A 19,630-nucleotide genomic window follows, 5' to 3' on the forward strand; every position below is an offset into this window, starting at 1 on the left:
GAGCCAACCAGTCCTTGTTTTCGCCCCTTAATGTCGAGTGCCAGGCAAGGTAACAACAAGAACCATCTTTTAACGTCTTTTGATATGACGCAGCCAGGGGTCGAACCCCAGTCACATAGATAGATGGATGATGCATGGTGAGTGTGACATGGACTTGTGTGACATTTACACAGATTGATGATATCCTTGTACAAGTTGACATTATTTCAATGAAAGCTGTCTCTGGAAGTAGATCAAAGTACCCACTTGAACATGTAAGACAAAGTTAATGTCAGTGACAAAAAACAAATACCTTAGGGATTACATCTCTTAGCATTATTTTAATTTCTACACATATCGTCAAAGAGAAGCACAGTCCCAAAGTCCCAAAGTAGGAAAACATCATCATTCCTGCAGCATTTGACTGAATTTAGCTGAACTCTTTGTGTCCCATTCTCCTCTCCAGTGGTCCACACTCTTGATCTGACACCACTGCCGTGCACATGATCAAGTAGTTATGCTGAATATATAATGATAGTCTGGGTAATGCTGTACTCAATCAAAGTGTTCAATTACAGCCGTATACAACATGGTACAGGTCTCAGATAATACCAATGTCAATTCATCACACACACACACGTTATCACTGCCATGACAGCTCAACTATCAGTGAAGTTTGGCGGCCTCTTCTCCACAAATGCTGACATACCCTCTTTCCTGTCATTCTGAAAGTATCAAGATATTGGTGTACATATAACGATAGTCTAGGTAAAGGTGTATTTCTGCCACATCAATGTTAATACAGTATGACAACAAAGTGTTTAATTACAGTCATAACCAAACAATTCTGACGTGTGAACTCACAGTGGCAAATGAAGCATGGAAAATTCTCTTCTCAAAGTGGAGGCCTTCTCTCAAAGTCATCTCATTGGCTAGAAACAAAATGAAAAAAACCATACAATTTCAAGAGTAACAAAGCCAGAGTCCTGATGCTCTGTACATCACCTGATGGTTCTTATCATAAAGGTCAAGGCTTGTATCATTCACCTGGATATTTACGCAATCATGACAAAATATACATTTGCATCGTACATGTATATAATACTGCAAATATTTCGTAATTTCGACTCGTCATTTAAAAGGGGTGGAGAGCAAATCTGACAACATGAAGGTGTACTTCAATGTACCAAAAAGATCTGAACTGTTTCCATGTTATGATCCAGGCAAATTACCCTTTTTAGTCCCGCCCCTCAGTCCCTGTGGGGTTGCGGTATTGTTCAGTCCCACCATTTCTCCGATTTGAAGACCATTGGAGAATGCTTCCAACCAAATATAGTAAATATCTATCCCTTAGTTCCAGAGAAGAAATAGCTTAAAGCAATAACGCCAAATTACCCCTATTTGGCCCTGCCCATCAGTGCCCTGGGGGGTCAGCGCTACCATTTGTACAATTTGTAATCCCCACCACCAAGGGATGCTTCCAGTCAAATTTCGTTAATTTCCAATTTGTGGTTCAGAAAAAGAAGTTGTTTGAAAAAATATTTGAAGTACGGTGACAGATTACGGACTGACGACGGACGCCACGGTATGGCTTAAGCTCAAGTTGGTCCATTGAACCTAACAAGGTCCTTAAGCAAAACATGCAATAATCATTACATAACATTTTACACAACAGACATAATATGACTGTTGCTCACTTGGTACTTTCTAAGTCTGATAAATTTTCTATTTGAAATGTCTAGATTCGATCTGCCGGCAGACCATGGCAAACACCTTGGGATGAAACTTCCATTTTGTGGGAGCCACAATGTCCTGTCTGGACAACAAATCAGCTTGCACATTCCAGCTAAATGGGTGAGTGAGTGAGTTAAAATTTAACGTCGCATCGGCATTATTTCAGCCATATAGCGACGAGACCAAGCTAATATATACACAATTTAGTTATTTATGCAATGTCATATTTAAAAACAATTGATGACAATTAATGGACAGAGCCTTTAATAATGTCAGTTGCTAATAGCATCACACCAAATTTAAAAACAAGCATTTAATTATTCACATACATATTTAAAATTTATTATACAGACCAATTTCTTTCAAGTAATTTATGATGAGATGCCCGCTGACACGGGAAAAGAGATCTTTTAGATTTACACTTTGATAATGTGAATCCCTTGCGATTGCAAAGTCCACACAGTCAAGCAATATATGCTTGACGGTGAACCTTTCATTACAAGGGATACACTTAGGAGGTTCGTCTTCATTTGTCTTAAGCAGATATTCGTGTGTAAACCGACTGTGGCCTATACGACCTCGTCATGTCTTGACTGACAACCCAAGTAGGTATGACCGATTGTTGGTTTCAGTTCGTGTAGTTTATTGCTTCCTACTTGGGTGTCCCACCTCTTTTGCATGAGATCCCGAGTATAAGATTTGATGGTTGGTTTGAAATCACTGTACGGGATAAAGAGAGGAGTAAACGAGGAGAGGATAAAGTTGTCATGTGTGTGCTGTGATGAAATTGTCCTGTGTGCTGTGATAAAGTTGTCCTGTGTGTGCTGTGATGAAGTTGTCCTGTGTGTGCAGTGATGAAATTGTCCTGTGTATGCCATGATAAAGTTGTCCTGTGTGTGCCATGATGAAGTTGCCCTGTTTGTGCCATGATAAAGTTGTCCTGTGTGTGCTGTGATGAAGTTGTCCTGTGTGTGCTGTGATGAAGTTGTCCTGTGTGTGCCGTGATAAAGTTGTCCTGTGTGTGCCGTAATGAAGTTGCCCTGTTTGTGCTATGATGAAGTTGTCCTGTGTGTGCCATGATAAAGTTGTCCTGTGTGTGCCATGATGAAGTTGTCCTGTGTGTGCCATGATAAAATTGTCGTGCGTGTGCTGTGAAGTTGTCCTGTGTGTGCCATGATAAAGTTGTCCTGCGTGTGCTATGAAGTTGTCCTGTGTGTGCTATGAGGAGGTTGTCCTGTGTGTGCTATGATGAAGTTGTCCTGTGTGTGCCATGATTGAGTTGTCCTGTGTGTGCCATGATGAAGTTGTCCTGTGTGTGCCATGATAAAGTTGTCCTGTGTGTGCTATGATGAAGTTGTCCTGTGTGTGCCATGATGAAGTTGTCCTGTGTGTGCTATGATGAAGTTGTCCTGCGTGTGCTGTGATGAAGTTGTCCTGTGTGTGCTATGATGAAGTTGTCCTGCGTGTGCTATGATGAAGTTGTCCTGCGTGTGCTGTGATGAAGTTGTCCTGTGTGTGCCATGATGAAGTTGTCCTGCGTGTGCTGTGATGAAGTTGTCCTGTGTGTGCCATGATGAAGTTGTCCTGTGTGTGCTATGATGATGTTGTCCTGCGTGTGCTGTGATGAAGTTGTCCTGCGTGTGCTGTGATGAAGTTGTCCTGCGTGTGGTGATGAAGTTGTCCTGTGTGTGCCATGATGAAGTTGTCCTGTGTGTGCTATGATGAAGTTGTCCTGCGTGTGCTGTGATGAAGTTGTCCTGTGTGTGCCATGATGAAGTTGTCCTGTGTGTGCTATGATGAAGTCGTCCTGCGTGTGCTGTGATGAAGTTGTCCTGCGTGTGCCATGATGAAGTTGTCCTGTGTGTGCTATGATGAAGTTGTCCTGCATGTGTCTTGACTGACAACCCAAGTAGGTATGACCGATTGTTGGTTTCAGTTCGTGTAGTTTATTGCTTCCTACTTGGGTGTCCCACCTCTTTTGCATGAGATCCCGAGTATAAGATTTGATGGTTGGTTTGAAATCACTGTACGGGATAAAGAGAGGAGTAAACGGTTTGTCAAAAGCTGCTTTAGCTGCAGTATCGGCTTTTGAGTTACCTGTTATGCCTACATGACTTGGTAACCAGCAAAAGACAATGTCACATTGGCCAGTAGAAAGATCATTATAGAGTTCTAAAATGTCAAGGATTATAGGATTATTTGAGGAGATACTTTTAAGTGCCTGAAGGCATGATAATGAATCGGAGAAAATGATGACATTTTTGGATTGGTTTTGATGTTTGATATAGGTCAAAGATGTAAAGATAGCTTTGGCCTCAGCAGTAAAAATTGAACTAGTATCTGGTATTCTTGAGGAGACAGTTCTGGATCCAATGACGGTGGCACTTGCAACTTTGCCACCATCCTTGGACCCGTCTGTAAAAATGGACCTGTGAGATTTATATTTGGAGTGTAATTGGTTATATGATTGTTGATATACCAAAGGATTGGTATCCGACTTTTTTAGATTGGTTAGAGTGAGGTCTACTTCTGGCTTCACCATCTGCCAGGGAGGAGAAGACAGAAGACGGTGAGGTGAAATAATATTTAAATCCAATTTAGCTGTAGTGATGTGTGGTTGAATTCTGATTCCAAGTGGTGGGACCAGGTTTGATAGATTTTGAAACAGGTTTTCATATTGATGGTGGAACACACAATTGTATGCTGGATTAGATTTATTTGAGTGCAATTTAGTGATATATTGCAGTGAAAGTTTAATGCGGGGCAGTTCGAATGAAGGTTCATCGGCCTCCACATACAAACTGTCCACGGGAGAGGTCCTAAAAGCTCCAAGACAGAATCTTAGGCCTTGATGGTGTACAGTGTCCAATTTTTCATATTCTTACCACGACAAGAAATATTGAAATCGTCCACAAAAAGTGAACCATCAACGCTATTGTTTAATACTTTAGTGAGACTATTAATTTTGATGCTGAAAAGGGTGACTGACAGTATGCTGCCTGGAGGGACGCCCTGGTCTTGATCAAATTGATCAGACAGGATAGAGCCCACTCGTACTTGAAATTGTCTGTTGTTTAAAAATTGAGATATGAACTGAGGTAATCTTTCCCTCAATCCAAATTCATGCAAATCTTTTAAAATACCATACGTTGTATCAAATGCTTTCTCTAGATCGAAAAAGATTGATACAGTATGTTGTTTGTTGACAATGGAATTTTTATTAAACAATTCTAAACGCACCAAATGGTCAGTGGTACTTCTGCTTTTTCGGAAACCACACTGGATGTCACTCAGGAGGTTATTGGTCTCCAGGTAGCAGACTAATTGATTGTTGACCATTCGCTCCATGGTTTTGCAAACACAGCTAGTTAATGATATTGGACGGTAGTTGAATGGATCTGTGTGATCCCGTCCAGTCTTTGGAATAGGAATAATATAGCATTGTGCCATGAAGGAGGGAAATTTCCAGTTGTCCATATTTCATCAAATATATTAAGTTACGTTTCCAAACATGAATCGGGCAAGTGTTTCAGGAGCTGATAGTGGATGTTGTCGACTCCTGCTGCAGGGTCATGAGCTTGCCCTAGGGCAGTATGTAATTCACGGAGTGAAAATGTTTCATTATAGTCCTCACCATTATCAGAGTTAAAATTTACTGTTTTCTTTTCCTACTGTTTTTGAAACCTCTGGAATTGAGAATTATAGTTTGATGATGAGGAATGATTTGCCAAAGTGTCGCCAAGTTTTTGCCTATTTCAGATTTAGTAGTTAAAAGTGTATTACCATCTTTGAGATGGTGAACTCCAGATTTTGACCCTTTTCCCATAATCTTTTGAATCATGTTCCATATCTTGGACATAGGTGTGCGGGAATTAATTTTTGAAACATAGTTCCTCCATGATTGACGTTTATTCTGTTTAAAGGTTCGTCTCGCTTTAGCGCCCGTGATTTTAACGTTGGTTTACGTATATGGGGGTTTGCAGAGGACTTAGGAATGCTTTCGTCTCCAATATCATTTAATTTATCTGGTTATCGGGTTTTAGTTTTTCAGAACATAGTGTTTGGAATAAAGACCAATCGGCCTTTGTAAAGTTCCACCTTGTTGAAGGTGGTTCGTCAGACGGATTTATAGTTTTAAGTATTGTTGGAAAATGGTCACTTCCACAAAGGTCATCATGGACTGACCATTCGAATTCATTTAAAATATTTGAATCTGTCAGTGAAAGGTCAAGGGCAGAGTATGTGCCAGTGGCGGGATGAAGATATGTGGTATTACCATCATTGAAGATACATAAATCATTGTCAAGGACTTTTCCCTTATTATTTATGTCAGTACTCCCCCATAGGGGATAATGACCGTTTAAATCGCCCATGATGATACAGGGCTTCGGGAGCTGATCGTACAAAGTCTGAAGATCTGATTGACGGGTAGTTGAGGAAGGAGGAAGATACAATGAACATAATGTAAACACTATGTTCAAAGTAACACGGACAGCAACGGCTTGTAGCGTAGTATTGAGTGGAACAGGGCTATGGATAGTGCCCTGCTTCACCAGGATAGAGGCACCTCCTGTAGCTTTATCACCAGGAGGGGAAAACGAGTGGTAAGATTGTCTGTGACAGGGCTCGCTGCCTGTCCGGCATGACCGAGGATGAAATAGTCAAAGAACTTGTCCAACAGTCTGTCACAGCTGTTAAACGATTCACGGTCAAAAAGGATGGTGTGGTTGTAGATACCAACACCTATCTCTTCACTTTAGCCCGTTCGAAGATTCCACAATCAATCAAAGCCAGTTACTGTAACATCGGAGTGGAGGTGTATATTCCCAATCCACTCCGGTGCTACACCTGTCAAGCGTTTGGACATGGATCCAAGTCCTGCCGTGCCTCTGCTGTCTGTTACCCCTGCTGTCTGTTACCCCTGCAGGAAGGATGTGAAGTGTTCAAACTGTGATGGGAACCATATGGCATCTTCCAAATCCTGCCCTGTCTGGCAACATGAATTACATATGAAAATCAAGACTGAGCAAAACCTCTCCTACTATGAAGCTAAGAAGAGGGTTGCAGGTTCTACTGCAACCACTTCTTCTTTCTCTTACTCTGCTGCTGTCTCTCGTCCTCCTGTCACCACTGCCTCTATCGACTGCCAGACTGACCTGACATGGGTCAAGTCTGTGCAGCCACTTCCTACTGCTTCACTCGTTAAACCAGCTGGGACACCTTCGTCTGTGACTCCTAAACAAACAGCTGTAAAAATGTTGAGTCTCAGACTCCTAAAGCAACATCAGAACCAGAACCAGTTAAACTGTCAAACAGGGAAAAGAAATTATTGAAAAAGAAGCAGCTGAGAGAACAGCTGCAAACACCAAAGGCCACCTCTCCTTTAGATGTCCCAGTAGAGGTCCATAACTTCTTTGGAGGTAACTCCATCTCCACATGATACCGATAGGAGTACCACAAAGTCTTCCTCACGTTCGCGTGACATTTCTCCCGTGGAAGCACCACCATGAATCCACAAAATATAATACAATGGAATTGCAGAGGTCTTAAGAAGAATTTCAGTGAAATACAACTTTTAATCCAAGATTTTAAACCGTCAGCTTTTTGTCTCCAAGAAACATATCTAAAAAACACGGATCTATTTGATATCTGCAGTACAGCAAAATGGAATATGTTGAACTAGGAAGAGCAGATTCAGATGGTCTTACAGTAGGAAGAAGTGGAATGTTGGCAACAACAGAGAGGAGTGGAGAGTCTCCTGATTTTGAAAACACCACAACGCGGAATAGTATAGGTAATGGGGATTCCGGCTAACTTCCACTGGAGCCAGATTTATATATTTATACCACTACTACAGAGGGAATTTTTTATGCAAAAATTTTGATGATGCGATTCACCGATCGTCATGACATTAAACTACATTGTTATGAAAATATTCTCTATTATTTTTCCCATACATATATCATTATTTTTAACAAAGTGATATTCAACATTTCTACTAAGTTCTTCATTCATTTTACTAGGAGACCAGACTATATACTCTTCTTGGTAATTGGAAAGAAACAATTGATGACCGTATTTGGTTGGTTTGACATCACTGATATAATATATACCTTGTGGTAATTCTCTCCATTTAATAATTTTGTCCCTGAGCATAAATGCTTCGATAGCTTTTTCGAGTTCTTCCTTTGTTGGTTTGTAATTCTCCATTATCATATACTTATGTAAGCATTCGTTTAAATGTGATCCAACAGTAGTAAGCAATCTATTTTTAATCTCCAACAAGTTCTTTGGTTTTGGCACGGAATAATTGACGCGCTTGTTGGCTCCCCTGTTCTATGAAAAATATTTTCATGTCTTCGCTAATACCACTGGTCTTACGAGAATTTGATCGAATCTCCTGCTTCATTATGTTGTATTTGGTGAGTTCCGACAGCACTAAACGAAACTACTCCCCGGATATCTTACAATCAGCCATTGCTGTTGAAATATGATCCTCAATGCTGTTCAACTTTGCTTTGGGGAGTATCCGAATATTATCATATTTTAATGGTTTTTTTTGCAACTTACCAGAAATTAATTTTATCGCTATTCCTGCCAGTCCTGAGACTCCAGCCGCTATTTCCATGCCAAGTACGATTACGCAGCGATTATAGTTGATAAACCAACACCGGCTACACCGAGTCCCATGCCAGCTGTTACAAGCACGGTGTCAACTCCGTCGAGAGCATTCACAGCTCTGCGATACTTTTTATACAATCCAAGTCTCAACTCCTTCTCCTTCTCTATTTGATGTTTTATGTAGCTTATTTGATGTAATCGAAATCCATCAACAGTATCCATCTTTTCAGATGCTTCATCGAGCGCCGGATACAAACCCATAATGTATATTATTATATCATATAATAGTCTTTAATTGGTCTTGCTTCAATGTTTTGAGAGTATACATCAACCTAATTAAATGTATATTATACGGCATAAATATCTTAGTAAGAGAAATGCTATCAAGTTTAATAATTTGGACTCTCTCAAGGGTTGTAACGGGTGATGCTCCTACATAAATAATACTACAACGTCGACGCTCATGCTGCTTGAGCCATTTAATTGATAGGCCTGGTAATATTTCGAAGGCATCTTCTGGTGCATCTCCAAACAAGACTTCAATAATAAGCGTAGAAAGATCAGGTATTGCACTCAAGTTCTGTTTTATATCATTGAATTCAGTAACCAAATTTAAACTACATATGACCTGGGTTTTCTGGCAGGGGAGAGACTAACACACTTTTTCGTTTTGATGGGATATACGCCGCGAGTGCGATCCCACTATTTATTATCTTAGTTTAATTATGTGCTTTACCCATCATCACATACAGTGGGGTAATGACGATATTTAGTAACCACTAGATTTTTGCTTCAATCGTAGTCCATTTATTATCATCGTTGCGAGCAAGATTCTATGAAGTGTTTTTATTGAGTCTACTAATGTCGACATCGCTTAAATCTCCTAGATTACCTTTCCCCTTGTATACATTATCTTGTAAGTGTAAAATGTATAACTTTCCATCGGTACCGGGTTTACCGAATCCTTCTGTGTCTCCGAGATCGGAAAGCGCAATTGTATTACATTGTCTGAGTGTTACAGGGCCTGATGAATCAATTCGCGGTAATGTTGTTCGTGGAAATTGTCAACTGGGTAATTTGAAGGATGGGCTGCTAATGCGTGACCGCCAGAATGAGCGCTTCTAATTCTACTTTGTTGCTGTGCCAGTGACACTGTTCTCCTGACTACAGCCCTGAGGTCGTCTGAGCCTCCAGATGAACTTCCCATCCTTGTTTTGAGGCATCTACGAACAGATGTAGCACTGGTTTTAGCATGGTCAAGGAGACGCAGCTAAAGACTCCACTGTCCACCAATGAAGGTAAGTGTTACCGTAGGTGTCACATACAATACCCTCCTACCTCGGCCACTTATTCTCACGATGCCTTGGTTCCGGGGAAGATGAAGCTCTCTTAAAGTACAAGTCAGATTTGTTGCTCAAGTCCATTTATCAGAGACAAAATTCTTGAATTGAATTGTTTGATGTGTTTCTGTAGCCATGGAAATGCCAAATGGGAGGACTGCACACTGGTAATGGATACCATTGAAGAAGAACCTGAGGCACTGCCTGTCGCTGGGGTGGATGGGCACACCGAGAGGCACATCCTTGATGTCGAGGCTTATCAGGGAATCATTGGTGTTGATTCTGGTCCTGAACAGCCTCAACGTGGACATTCTGAAGTAGGTGGATGTTCCAGGTTGCGCCAATTGAAAATGGCAAGATTGTGTATCATGCGAAGTTTGTCTAAATGCTTTTTGGGACAAGAAACACAATCTCAATGGCCTCCTTTGCGGGGAAAGCTGGTGACATATGGGTCCTACAGGGCGGCCAAATTTTGCCTATTCTCACACCTACGGCTGAGTCAGTGACCAGAATGACTTGGGTGGGAGGTTCAAGTCATTTTTGTCCAACAGTTAGGTGCTTCCCTTCTGATCGGCACCTACGATGCCTGCATTGACAGCCTCTTTACATATTCCAACAACAATCTGACCTGCATTGACAGCCTCTTTACATATTCCAACAACAATCTGACCTGCATTGACAGCCTCTTTACATATTCTAACAACAATCTCACCAGCACTGACAGCCTCTTTACGTATTCTAGCAACAATCTGACCTGCATTGACAGCCTCTTTACGTATTCTAACAACAATCTGACCTGCAATGACAGCATCTTTACATATTCCAACAACAATCTGACCTGCACTGACAGCCTCTTTACATATTCCAACAACAATCTGACCTGCATTGACAGCCTCTTTACATATTCCAACAACAATCTGACCTGCATTGACAGCCTCTTTACATATTCCAACAAGAATTCCTCCTGCATTGACAGCCAATTTACATATTCCAACAACAATCTCACCTGCATTGACAGCCTCTTTACATATTCCAACAACAATCTCACCTGCATTGACAGCCTCTTTACACATGCCAACAATGATCTTGGAGAAGCCTGATATCTTCTCAGCTGTTTTCACTGCCTCTGCTACCAGCTGGTCGGGGGGAAACACTTTACTCACAAGGCCTGTATGGTTTACAAAGAAATATTGTCATATTTCATGATGGTTCACAAATATACTTTTTGTTCGTTTGTTTGTTATTTAACGCCGCAGTCAGCAATATTCCAGCTATATGAGTCTGGACCAGATAATCCAGTGATTGACATCATGCACATCGGTCCATGCAATTGGGATCGATGACATGCATCAACCAAGTCAGTGAGCCTGACCACCCAATCCCGTTAGTCGCCTCTTACAACAAGCATAGTCGCCTTTTACGGCAAGCATGGGTTGCTGAAGACCTACTCTACCCCGGATCTTCCTGGGTCAATATACGTTTCAATGAAAAGTAGGACAATATGCTGCTATATACATGTGCAGGTCCACTGAGTGACCTCCCAGTGCATTGTGGTCACCTCACCTGCTTGCTCTGCCTCCTGAGCCGACATCATGTTCCCAGTCAACACCATCTCCATTGCCTTTGACTTTCCGATAGCTCGGATTAAGCGTTGTGTGCCACCCGCTCCTACAACACATAGAGGGTGCACAGCATCACCACCTAAACAATGCACTTGTTCTTCATCCTTACACATCAGACAACATTCTCAACAGGTGAGCCTTACAACTGTAAATGGCAAATGTTGCCTGTATCCTCAAAGTCAACATTTAATGATCAGTAGGAACCCTGGAAAACAGTGCTCAGTGCATCATTGTAGGTCTCTAAGGCTTAAAAAATCAAAAGAATTGGTTCTCAGGCAATGGCTTTTGAAAAATAGTGTTGTTGTTCAAGCTAGAATGTAACCAAATTTTGCAGAATATTTAAAGAGTGAGTGAGTTGGGTTTAACCCCGCTTTTAACTGTTATTCCAGTTATATCGCGGCGTGTCAGCTTAATGTGGGAGGAAAGCCTGAAGTGATGCAGGTCTCAGACGTTTACCACTTCTGTGAAACCCACGAGCATGGGTATGGTGCTGACAAACCTAGAAACAAAATCGGGGAGAACCGGGATTCGAACCCACAATCATAGGTTTCTGGCGTGCCCAAGGGACGCAACTCTGCACAGCAAATCGCGGCGCCTTAGACGACTGGGCCACCCGTGCCCCCAAATATTTAAAGATTATCTTTTTTTATTTATTTATTTTTTTTAAATGGAACCATAAACTAAACGTGCAGTGACTTTATGATGATGCAGGCGGTGCCTGAGAACCAAGACTATTATTTTCTTTAGCCTAACTTACCAGGGATTGTTCCAAGTGTGATCTCGGGCTGACCAAACTTGGCTTTCTCTCCAGCATAGATGATGTCGCACATCATGGCGACCTCGCAGCCTCCTCCCAGCTGCAACAGGCAAACACTGTAGCACAAATTATTCTCCTACATGTTCTTCAGGGAGAAGTGATTACAGTTATAACATCCTTAGGACATCATCACATCCACATTAAGAGTACTACCACACAAGCACCTTTGGTCAAATCCATCTCTTTGACAAACATTTTACCAATCAGTAATTGTTATCAAGTGACAAATATTAGAGCAACATTTCAAAAGTTAAAACAGAAATCAACTCTAACAATGTATCAAATCAATTATGAACACAAAGACAACACATAAACCCTGCCTATCTTGCATCAATAGACAAGTTTCTTTTGTAACAACTGCAAGTAAGCAGAAACTGAAACATGAGTCTACAGGGCACGTACAGCATATCCATTGACTGCAGCTAGGATAGGCTTTCTCAAGTTGGCTATACTGTCTGCCTCTCCAGGAAAATAAGTGCTTGTTACTTCAAAAAAGGACTTAACACTCATTTCTTCTATGTCTGCACCCACTGGAAGTGAAAATGTAGCATGTACTAGTAGACTGCCATACATACTAAATTGACTTGATACTGGGCAATAACCACACCTAGTGCAGATGACCACAGTAAGGAAAACCATTTCATTTCTCATCTCTTGTCCATTTGGATTCAAAGAGTCTATGGCATCATGACATTGTATTGTACATTGTAGTGTCCTTCCTGGAAAACCTCCTAAAGGAATCATTTGGTGATGTGTCTAGTGTGGCTGTTGGCAAGGTAGAAGAAAGGCAGGCCAGGGGGACTCCCAGCATTTGAAGTCTTCTGGGTACAAATTGACACTCAAACAATCAGCTAATGTTCAAAATCATTTCATTGGGTCCCAATACAGTGCTACCCACACTCAGTCCAAACTATGGAGTATTATAGGACACTGTAGCCTGGAGACTACTTCTACCCTCGAAACCTCCTCGCATAGTGAACTGGATTCCATTTGTTCTACCTGGGAAAACTTTGTACACCCTGTCCTTGAAAACTCCCTTTCAAATCCAACATTGCAATGAGAAGGGTTGAAAACCCCTCAGAACCCATACATGTTTCCATACATCCCTCACATGGAATACATAATTTCTGGATTGCTTCAGAATAAATGATTCCCTGTAAAAAATAGACAGATACTGGTAAAGTACATTCCAGCCTCCTGCACTGTAATCTTGAAGCCTATCTGCAATATAGTGTAAGTCACGTACAACATAGCCCTGGACAGCTGCTACGATGGGCAGTGGGCAGCTGGCCACACAGTCAAGTGCCCCAGGGAAGTACGTCTCATAAACCCCCAGATATGTTTCTTCACACATTTCCTTGATGTCATCACCAACTGAAACATGGTAACCATCACTGCATGAAGCTTGCAATCCGCTGTATCATGTCAATATGTTCACTACATCTCTAGGACACCCATGCAGGAAGGACACTCATGAAACAGCCAGGAATCACTAAGTCTTCTAAAACAAAAGGTATCAAAAGTTTCTATATGTGGTCAGTGCACTAAGCTTGGCCTTTGTATACAGAGACAGAGAGTGTTTCATACAGCGAATCCATTGACAGCAGCAATGACCGGCTTGGTAAAGTCGGACAGTCTTGTCCAGTGACTGAGGAAGTTCCCGCTGAACACCTGGGCAAACTGTTGGCCCTGCATCTCCTTGATGTCTGCCCCGGCTGAAACATGACAGGGTTACTTACTCTGGGCTGTCACTGTTGGGTCAGTGACATGAATCTAGAGAGTGAATGAGTTTTTCAAGCCAGAATCACCAGTGTCAGCAGTACTTCAGCCACATTTGGGTGAAGATTTGGTCTTCTTCCCATGCATGTGGTAACCTCTCATAATTCAAACCACTCAAAACCAAATCACTGTGAATGTTTTATCATGTTCAGAGCAATGGTAGCTACTGGGGACCTTCCATCCAGCAAGTATTTGTAAATCATACATGTCAGTTTGTTTGTTAGATTGTTGTTTAACGCTGCACTCAGCAATGTTCCGGCTATATTTAAATAATATTCCAGTCTGTAAATAATCGAGTCTGGACCAGACAATGATTGACATCATGATCAATGATCACCACAATTGGGATAAGATGACATGCATCAGCCAAGACAGTGAGCCTGACCAGCTAAACCCGTTAGTTGCTTCTAATGACAAGTATGGGTTCTTGAAAACCAATTCCATTCCAGATCTTTACCGTACCATCCATATCAAATCAATAGTGATTGCTAGAGGATTTGTTGATACTGTATGATAAGATATTGTCAAACCTAAACCATGCTCCCAATACTACTCATGTCCAAACCTGGATAATACATGGGAACTCTGAGCATCTTAATATTTAACTGTAGAGATATCAAGTTTTCAACTTTAACTGGGAAATTTCAACACATGCTAAATGATTCAACCATCACATATTTCTTGCAAACTTAGAACTTTCTCATCTGTCTGGTAAAACTCATTATTCCTAAGTCTTATTGAGTCTGCTTTTAGTTTGCAGCTAACATGCACATTCTTTTTATTTGACCCAAGAAGGACATCACAGACAGAAGTAATTAGAAGACTAAAGTGAAAATCTTCAAGAATCTTTCACACAGTACCCGCAAAGGCCCTCTCACTCCCAGTGAGGACTACACAGCCGACACCACGGTCCTTCTCAAACTGGTCCAGGGCTACACTGACTTCTTTCATGAGACCATCACAGAGAGCGTTGAGAGCCTTTGGCCGATTCAGCTGTATCAAGCCAACATTGCTCTTCTCCCCTTTCTTGTCCACGAGAATGTATTCAAAGTTTCCTGTCAGGACAATGATGACATGTTTGAAGTTACCTGTACTGTAACTGCTTGTATTACATTACTGTTAGTATCAACAGAGGTAAAAGGGTCAGCTGATCAATGTTTACAAAATGTATATAAGTTGAAGATCATCATGTGAACTTTTTCAACCATTCTCAGCTAGTACATCTTTAAACATCATGAATGCTACGGACTGACATGAACATTGTGCTAAATATACACAGTAGTACTGTGTGCTGCAGATTGACATGCTACAGACTGACATGAATGTTGTTCTACACATAAGTACTGTGTGCTACAGACTGACATGAATGTTGTTCTACACATAAGTACTGTGTGCTACAGACTGACATGAATGTTGTTCTACACATAAGTACTGTGTGCTACAGACTGACATGAATGTTGTTCTACACATCAGTACTGTATGCTAAAGAGTGACATGAATGTTGTTCTACACATAAGTACTGTATGCTGCAGACTGACATGAATGTTGTTCTACGCATAAGTACTGTATGCTGCAGACTGACATGAATGTTGTTCTACACATAAGTATTGTGTGCTACAGACTGACATGAATGTTGTTCTACACATCAGTACTGTATGCTACAGACTGACATGAATGTTGTTCTACACATAAGTACTGTGTGCTACAGATTTGACATGAATGTTGTCCTACACATAAGTACTGTATGCTGCAGACTGACATGAATGTTGTTCTACGCATAAGTACTGTTCTACCCATAAGTACTGTATGCTGTAGATTGACATGAATGTTGTTCTACACATAAGTACTGTGTGCTGCAGATTGACATGAATGTTGTCCTACACATAAGTACTGTATGCTGCAGACTGACATGAATGTTGTTCTACGCATAAGTACTGTTCTACCCATAAGTACTGTATGCTGTAGATTGACATGAATGTTGTTCTACACATAAGTACTGTGTGCTGCAGATTGACATGAATGTTGTTCTACACATAAGTACTGTATGCCATGAATGTGGTTCTACACATAAGTACTGTGTGCTACAGACTGACATGAATGTTGTTCTACACATAAGTACTGTATGCTACAGATTGACATGAATGTTGTTCTACACATAAGTACTGTGTGCTACAGACTGACATGAATGTTGTTCTACACATAAGTACTGTGTGCTACAGACTGACATGAATGTTGTTCTACACATAAGTACTGTATGCTGCAGACTGACATGAATGTTGTTCTACGCATAAGTACTGTATGCTGCAGACTGACATGAATGTTGTTCTACGCATAAGTACTGTGTGCTACAGACTGACATCAATGTTGTTCTACACATAAGTACTGTATGCTGTAGATTGACATGAATGTTGTTCTACACATAAGTACTGTATGCTGCAGACTGACATGAATGTTGTTCTACGCATAAGTACTGTATGCTACAGACTGACATGAATGTTGTTCTACGCATAAGTACTGTGTGCTAGACTGACATGAATGTTGTTCTACACATAAGTACTGTATGCTACAGATTGACATGAATGTTGTTCTACACATCAGTACTGTGTGCTACAGACTGACATGAATGTTGTTCTACACATAAGTACTGTGTGCTACAGACTGACATGAATGTTGTTCTACACATAAGTACTGTATGCTGCAGACTGACATGAATGTTGTTCTACACATAAGTACTGTATGCTGCAGACTGACATGAATGTTGTTCTACGCATAAGTACTGTATGCTGCAGACTGACATGAATGTTGTTCTACACATAAGTACTGTGTGCTACAGATTGACATGAATGTTGTTCTACGCATAAGTACTGTGTGCTACAGACTGACATGAATGTTGTTCTACACATAAGTACTGTGTGCTACAGACTGACATGAATGTTGTTCTACACATAAGTACTGTTTGCTGCAGACTGACATGAATGTTGTTCTACACACAAGTACTGTGTGCTAGACTGACATGAATGTTGTTCTACACATAAGTACTGTATGCTACAGACTGACATGAATGTTGTTCTACACATAAGTACTGTGTGCTACAGACTGACATGAATGTTGTTCTACACATAAGTACTGTGTGCTACAGACTGACATGAATGTTGTTCTACACATAAGTACTGTGTGCTGCAGATTGACATGAATGTTGTTCTACATATAAGTACTGTGTGCTGCAGACTGACATGAATGTTGTTCTACACATAAGTACTGTTTGCTGCAGACTGACATGAATGTTGTTCTACACATAAGTACTGTGTGCTAGACTGACATGAATGTTGTTCTACACATAAGTACTGTTTGCTGCAGACTGACATGAATGTTGTTCTACACATAAGTACTGTATGCTGCAGACTGACATGAATGTTGTTCTACACATAAGTACTGTGTGCTAGACTGACATGAATGTTGTTCTACACATAAGTACTGTATGCTGTAGATTGACATGAATGTTGTTCTACACATAAGTACTGTATGCTACAGATTGACATGAATGTTGTTCAACACATAAGTACTGTGTGCTAGACTGACATGAACGTTGTTCTATGCATAAGTACTGTGTACTACAGATTGACATGAATGTTGATAATCACATGTACAAACACTTTGTCATGGTTACCCATGATGACCCTGAAATTGCACGTGCATCCCTGTCACTGCATGCATAAAATGCCATGAGTGAGAAATTTGTCACTTTTCACAGTACACGTGGGACCAACTCAATTCAAACACAGATTAATTTGCATGAGTGTTTTAACTGTCAAAAGCAACTTTGTTGACGGCCAAACCTTGTAAACATTATGCCCACCTATCTGCGGCTGTGTGCAATTGGAATTCTTGCAACTGGAATTGCATAAAATGTTGTTGTAGGCGTGTAGGTGTTAAGATGAACACCTACACGCCTACAACAACATACAGTCACTCCAGTACCACACACTGGCAATACCAGGGACTGCCCACGTTCTGGACGTCCCCTAGAAACGTCACATCAGCAACATAATCAAAGCTGCCTGGTTCACCTGTGAAATCAGTTTCAGACTTCTCCTTTGACAGCATGCACCATCCCTGGCTTACATTCAATTAGTGCAAGGACTTTGAGGAGTCAATTGTGACAGCATAACAACTGACCACGTCAACTTTGCTGCCACGTCATCAGACTGCATGCCTGGCATGGTCAAGACAACATCTGAGGTTCAAGTTACAGGACTGGAGGTTAGACACCATGAAAGATGAGGCCAGGCTTCATCTTGACAGTCCATCAGTGAGTTTATCAACATTGGAAGGAATTTTACGCTGACGTTCAATGTTCTGCGTCTGGTTGTGAGAGCATAATGGTGTGGGCATTAGAGACGTCACTGCACATCACACGTCTAGTGGTCATCAATGGCAATCTGTCAGGTGTATGGTACAATGACTAAAAGCTGTCTATCCTCACATCATTCCATTTCTTCAGTCCCATGGACATCGCATCAGTTCACAACAGCAGGACAATGAACGCCCTCACATTACACATGTGGTCACAAGCTTAATTGGACAAGACAACATCCCCATACTCCCTTAGCCTGCTGTTTCACCAGATCTGTGACACATCAAACGTGTTGGATAAAATGAAACACCGACTTCCAAAGCAACCAGTGACATTGTTCCAACAGCGACAGGCCTTGGTGCAGATCTGGAATGACATCCCACAAGCCTTCCTCAATGACCTTGCGTCATCAGTGTGGCGCCTTTGTCAAGCTTGTGTTACTGCTAATGGTGGGCATACCCGATATGTGGACATATGTTGACACTGTAATAATGAATTCACTGTCCGCTCTCCCATTCATCTTTTCTTGAAACAACACCCGCCATTGTTTATGTCAACATGACAGACAAATCGGATTAACGTACCCATTTAATGCTTGAAAAGGTAAGAATTTATGGCTAACCGTTACCAAAAGCAAGCTAACCCTAAGAAAAAACGGAAACGGGTGTTGGATCGTAAAGACGCGTAAGGTTCTCTAAGACCGAAAAGGGGTGTTCGATTGTAAAGACGTGTAAGTTTCCCCAAGACCAAAAACGTGTGTTGGATCGTGAAGTGAGTCCCCGGAGCGTGAGGCATGGTAACTGTATAGAGAGACAGCGGCGGTACAATGTAGCGCTGTAATTGAGTGGATGGTAGAGCTCGGGCTGCGCCCGGTAACCTGCATTGTTGCCGAATGTTTGGCCAATCGTTGTGGCATGACCTATTGGTGATCAAGCCATCAGAAACTGAGGTGAGCCTGTTTCGTTTTCGCCTGATAATGCACCGATTCTGCACCGAATGTGCACTGACTATCACAGACACAATGACACAGGAATCACTTCGTGCAAACGTCCATTTTCATGTATTACAACCATTACCTGTAGTTAAGCAACGACTGAGTGGTGTCAGTTGATGTTTTGCAGTATGTTTACTGCTTAGATGCATTAAATTCACCCCAACGTTCCTCAACAAGGTCGCCATGTTTATAAAGTGGTTCCTCGCTCTCTATGCGCGTACGCCAGCGAGCTACATCTGGTTCAGATATAATACGGACAAACCCTTCTGCTATTTTTAGTGATTTTTTTTTCATGCGTTTGTGAAGAAAACAAAACATGACCTTCCCCAGACATATGTAATGTTCTTAGAGAGTCTCGCTAATTTATTGGCCCGCAGTTTAAAAATCTAT

The 19,630-nt window shown here is 41.3% G+C and overlaps 1 protein-coding gene across 2 annotated transcripts; it reads right to left on the bottom strand.

Annotated features, from left to right (window-relative positions):
* Positions 1-300: 300 nt before the first annotated feature.
* Positions 301-19,445, bottom strand: LOC139469208 (enoyl-CoA hydratase, mitochondrial-like). Of its 2 annotated transcripts, none has more exons than XM_071251345.1 (8): positions 19,323-19,445; positions 14,753-14,947; positions 12,516-12,643; positions 12,054-12,153; positions 11,238-11,342; positions 10,723-10,842; positions 844-911; positions 301-704 (listed from the first exon to the last, which is right to left on the bottom strand). In XM_071251345.1, the coding sequence occupies exons 1-8, from the start codon at positions 19,423-19,425 to the stop codon at positions 639-641; spliced, it is 885 nt and encodes a 294-aa protein (XP_071107446.1). In that variant the 5' UTR covers positions 19,426-19,445; the 3' UTR covers positions 301-638. The 2 variants fall into 2 exon arrangements, with proteins under 2 accessions (XP_071107446.1, XP_071107445.1); XM_071251344.1 differs by lacking the exon at positions 12,516-12,643 and adding an exon at positions 13,701-13,828.
* Between the last annotated feature and the right edge of the window lie 185 nt (positions 19,446-19,630).

This window comes from Haliotis cracherodii, unplaced genomic scaffold (assembly GCF_022045235.1).
Source record: "Haliotis cracherodii isolate W230 unplaced genomic scaffold, xgHalCrac1.p SCAF_2, whole genome shotgun sequence".
Lineage (NCBI taxonomy): Eukaryota > Metazoa > Mollusca > Gastropoda > Lepetellida > Haliotidae > Haliotis > Haliotis cracherodii.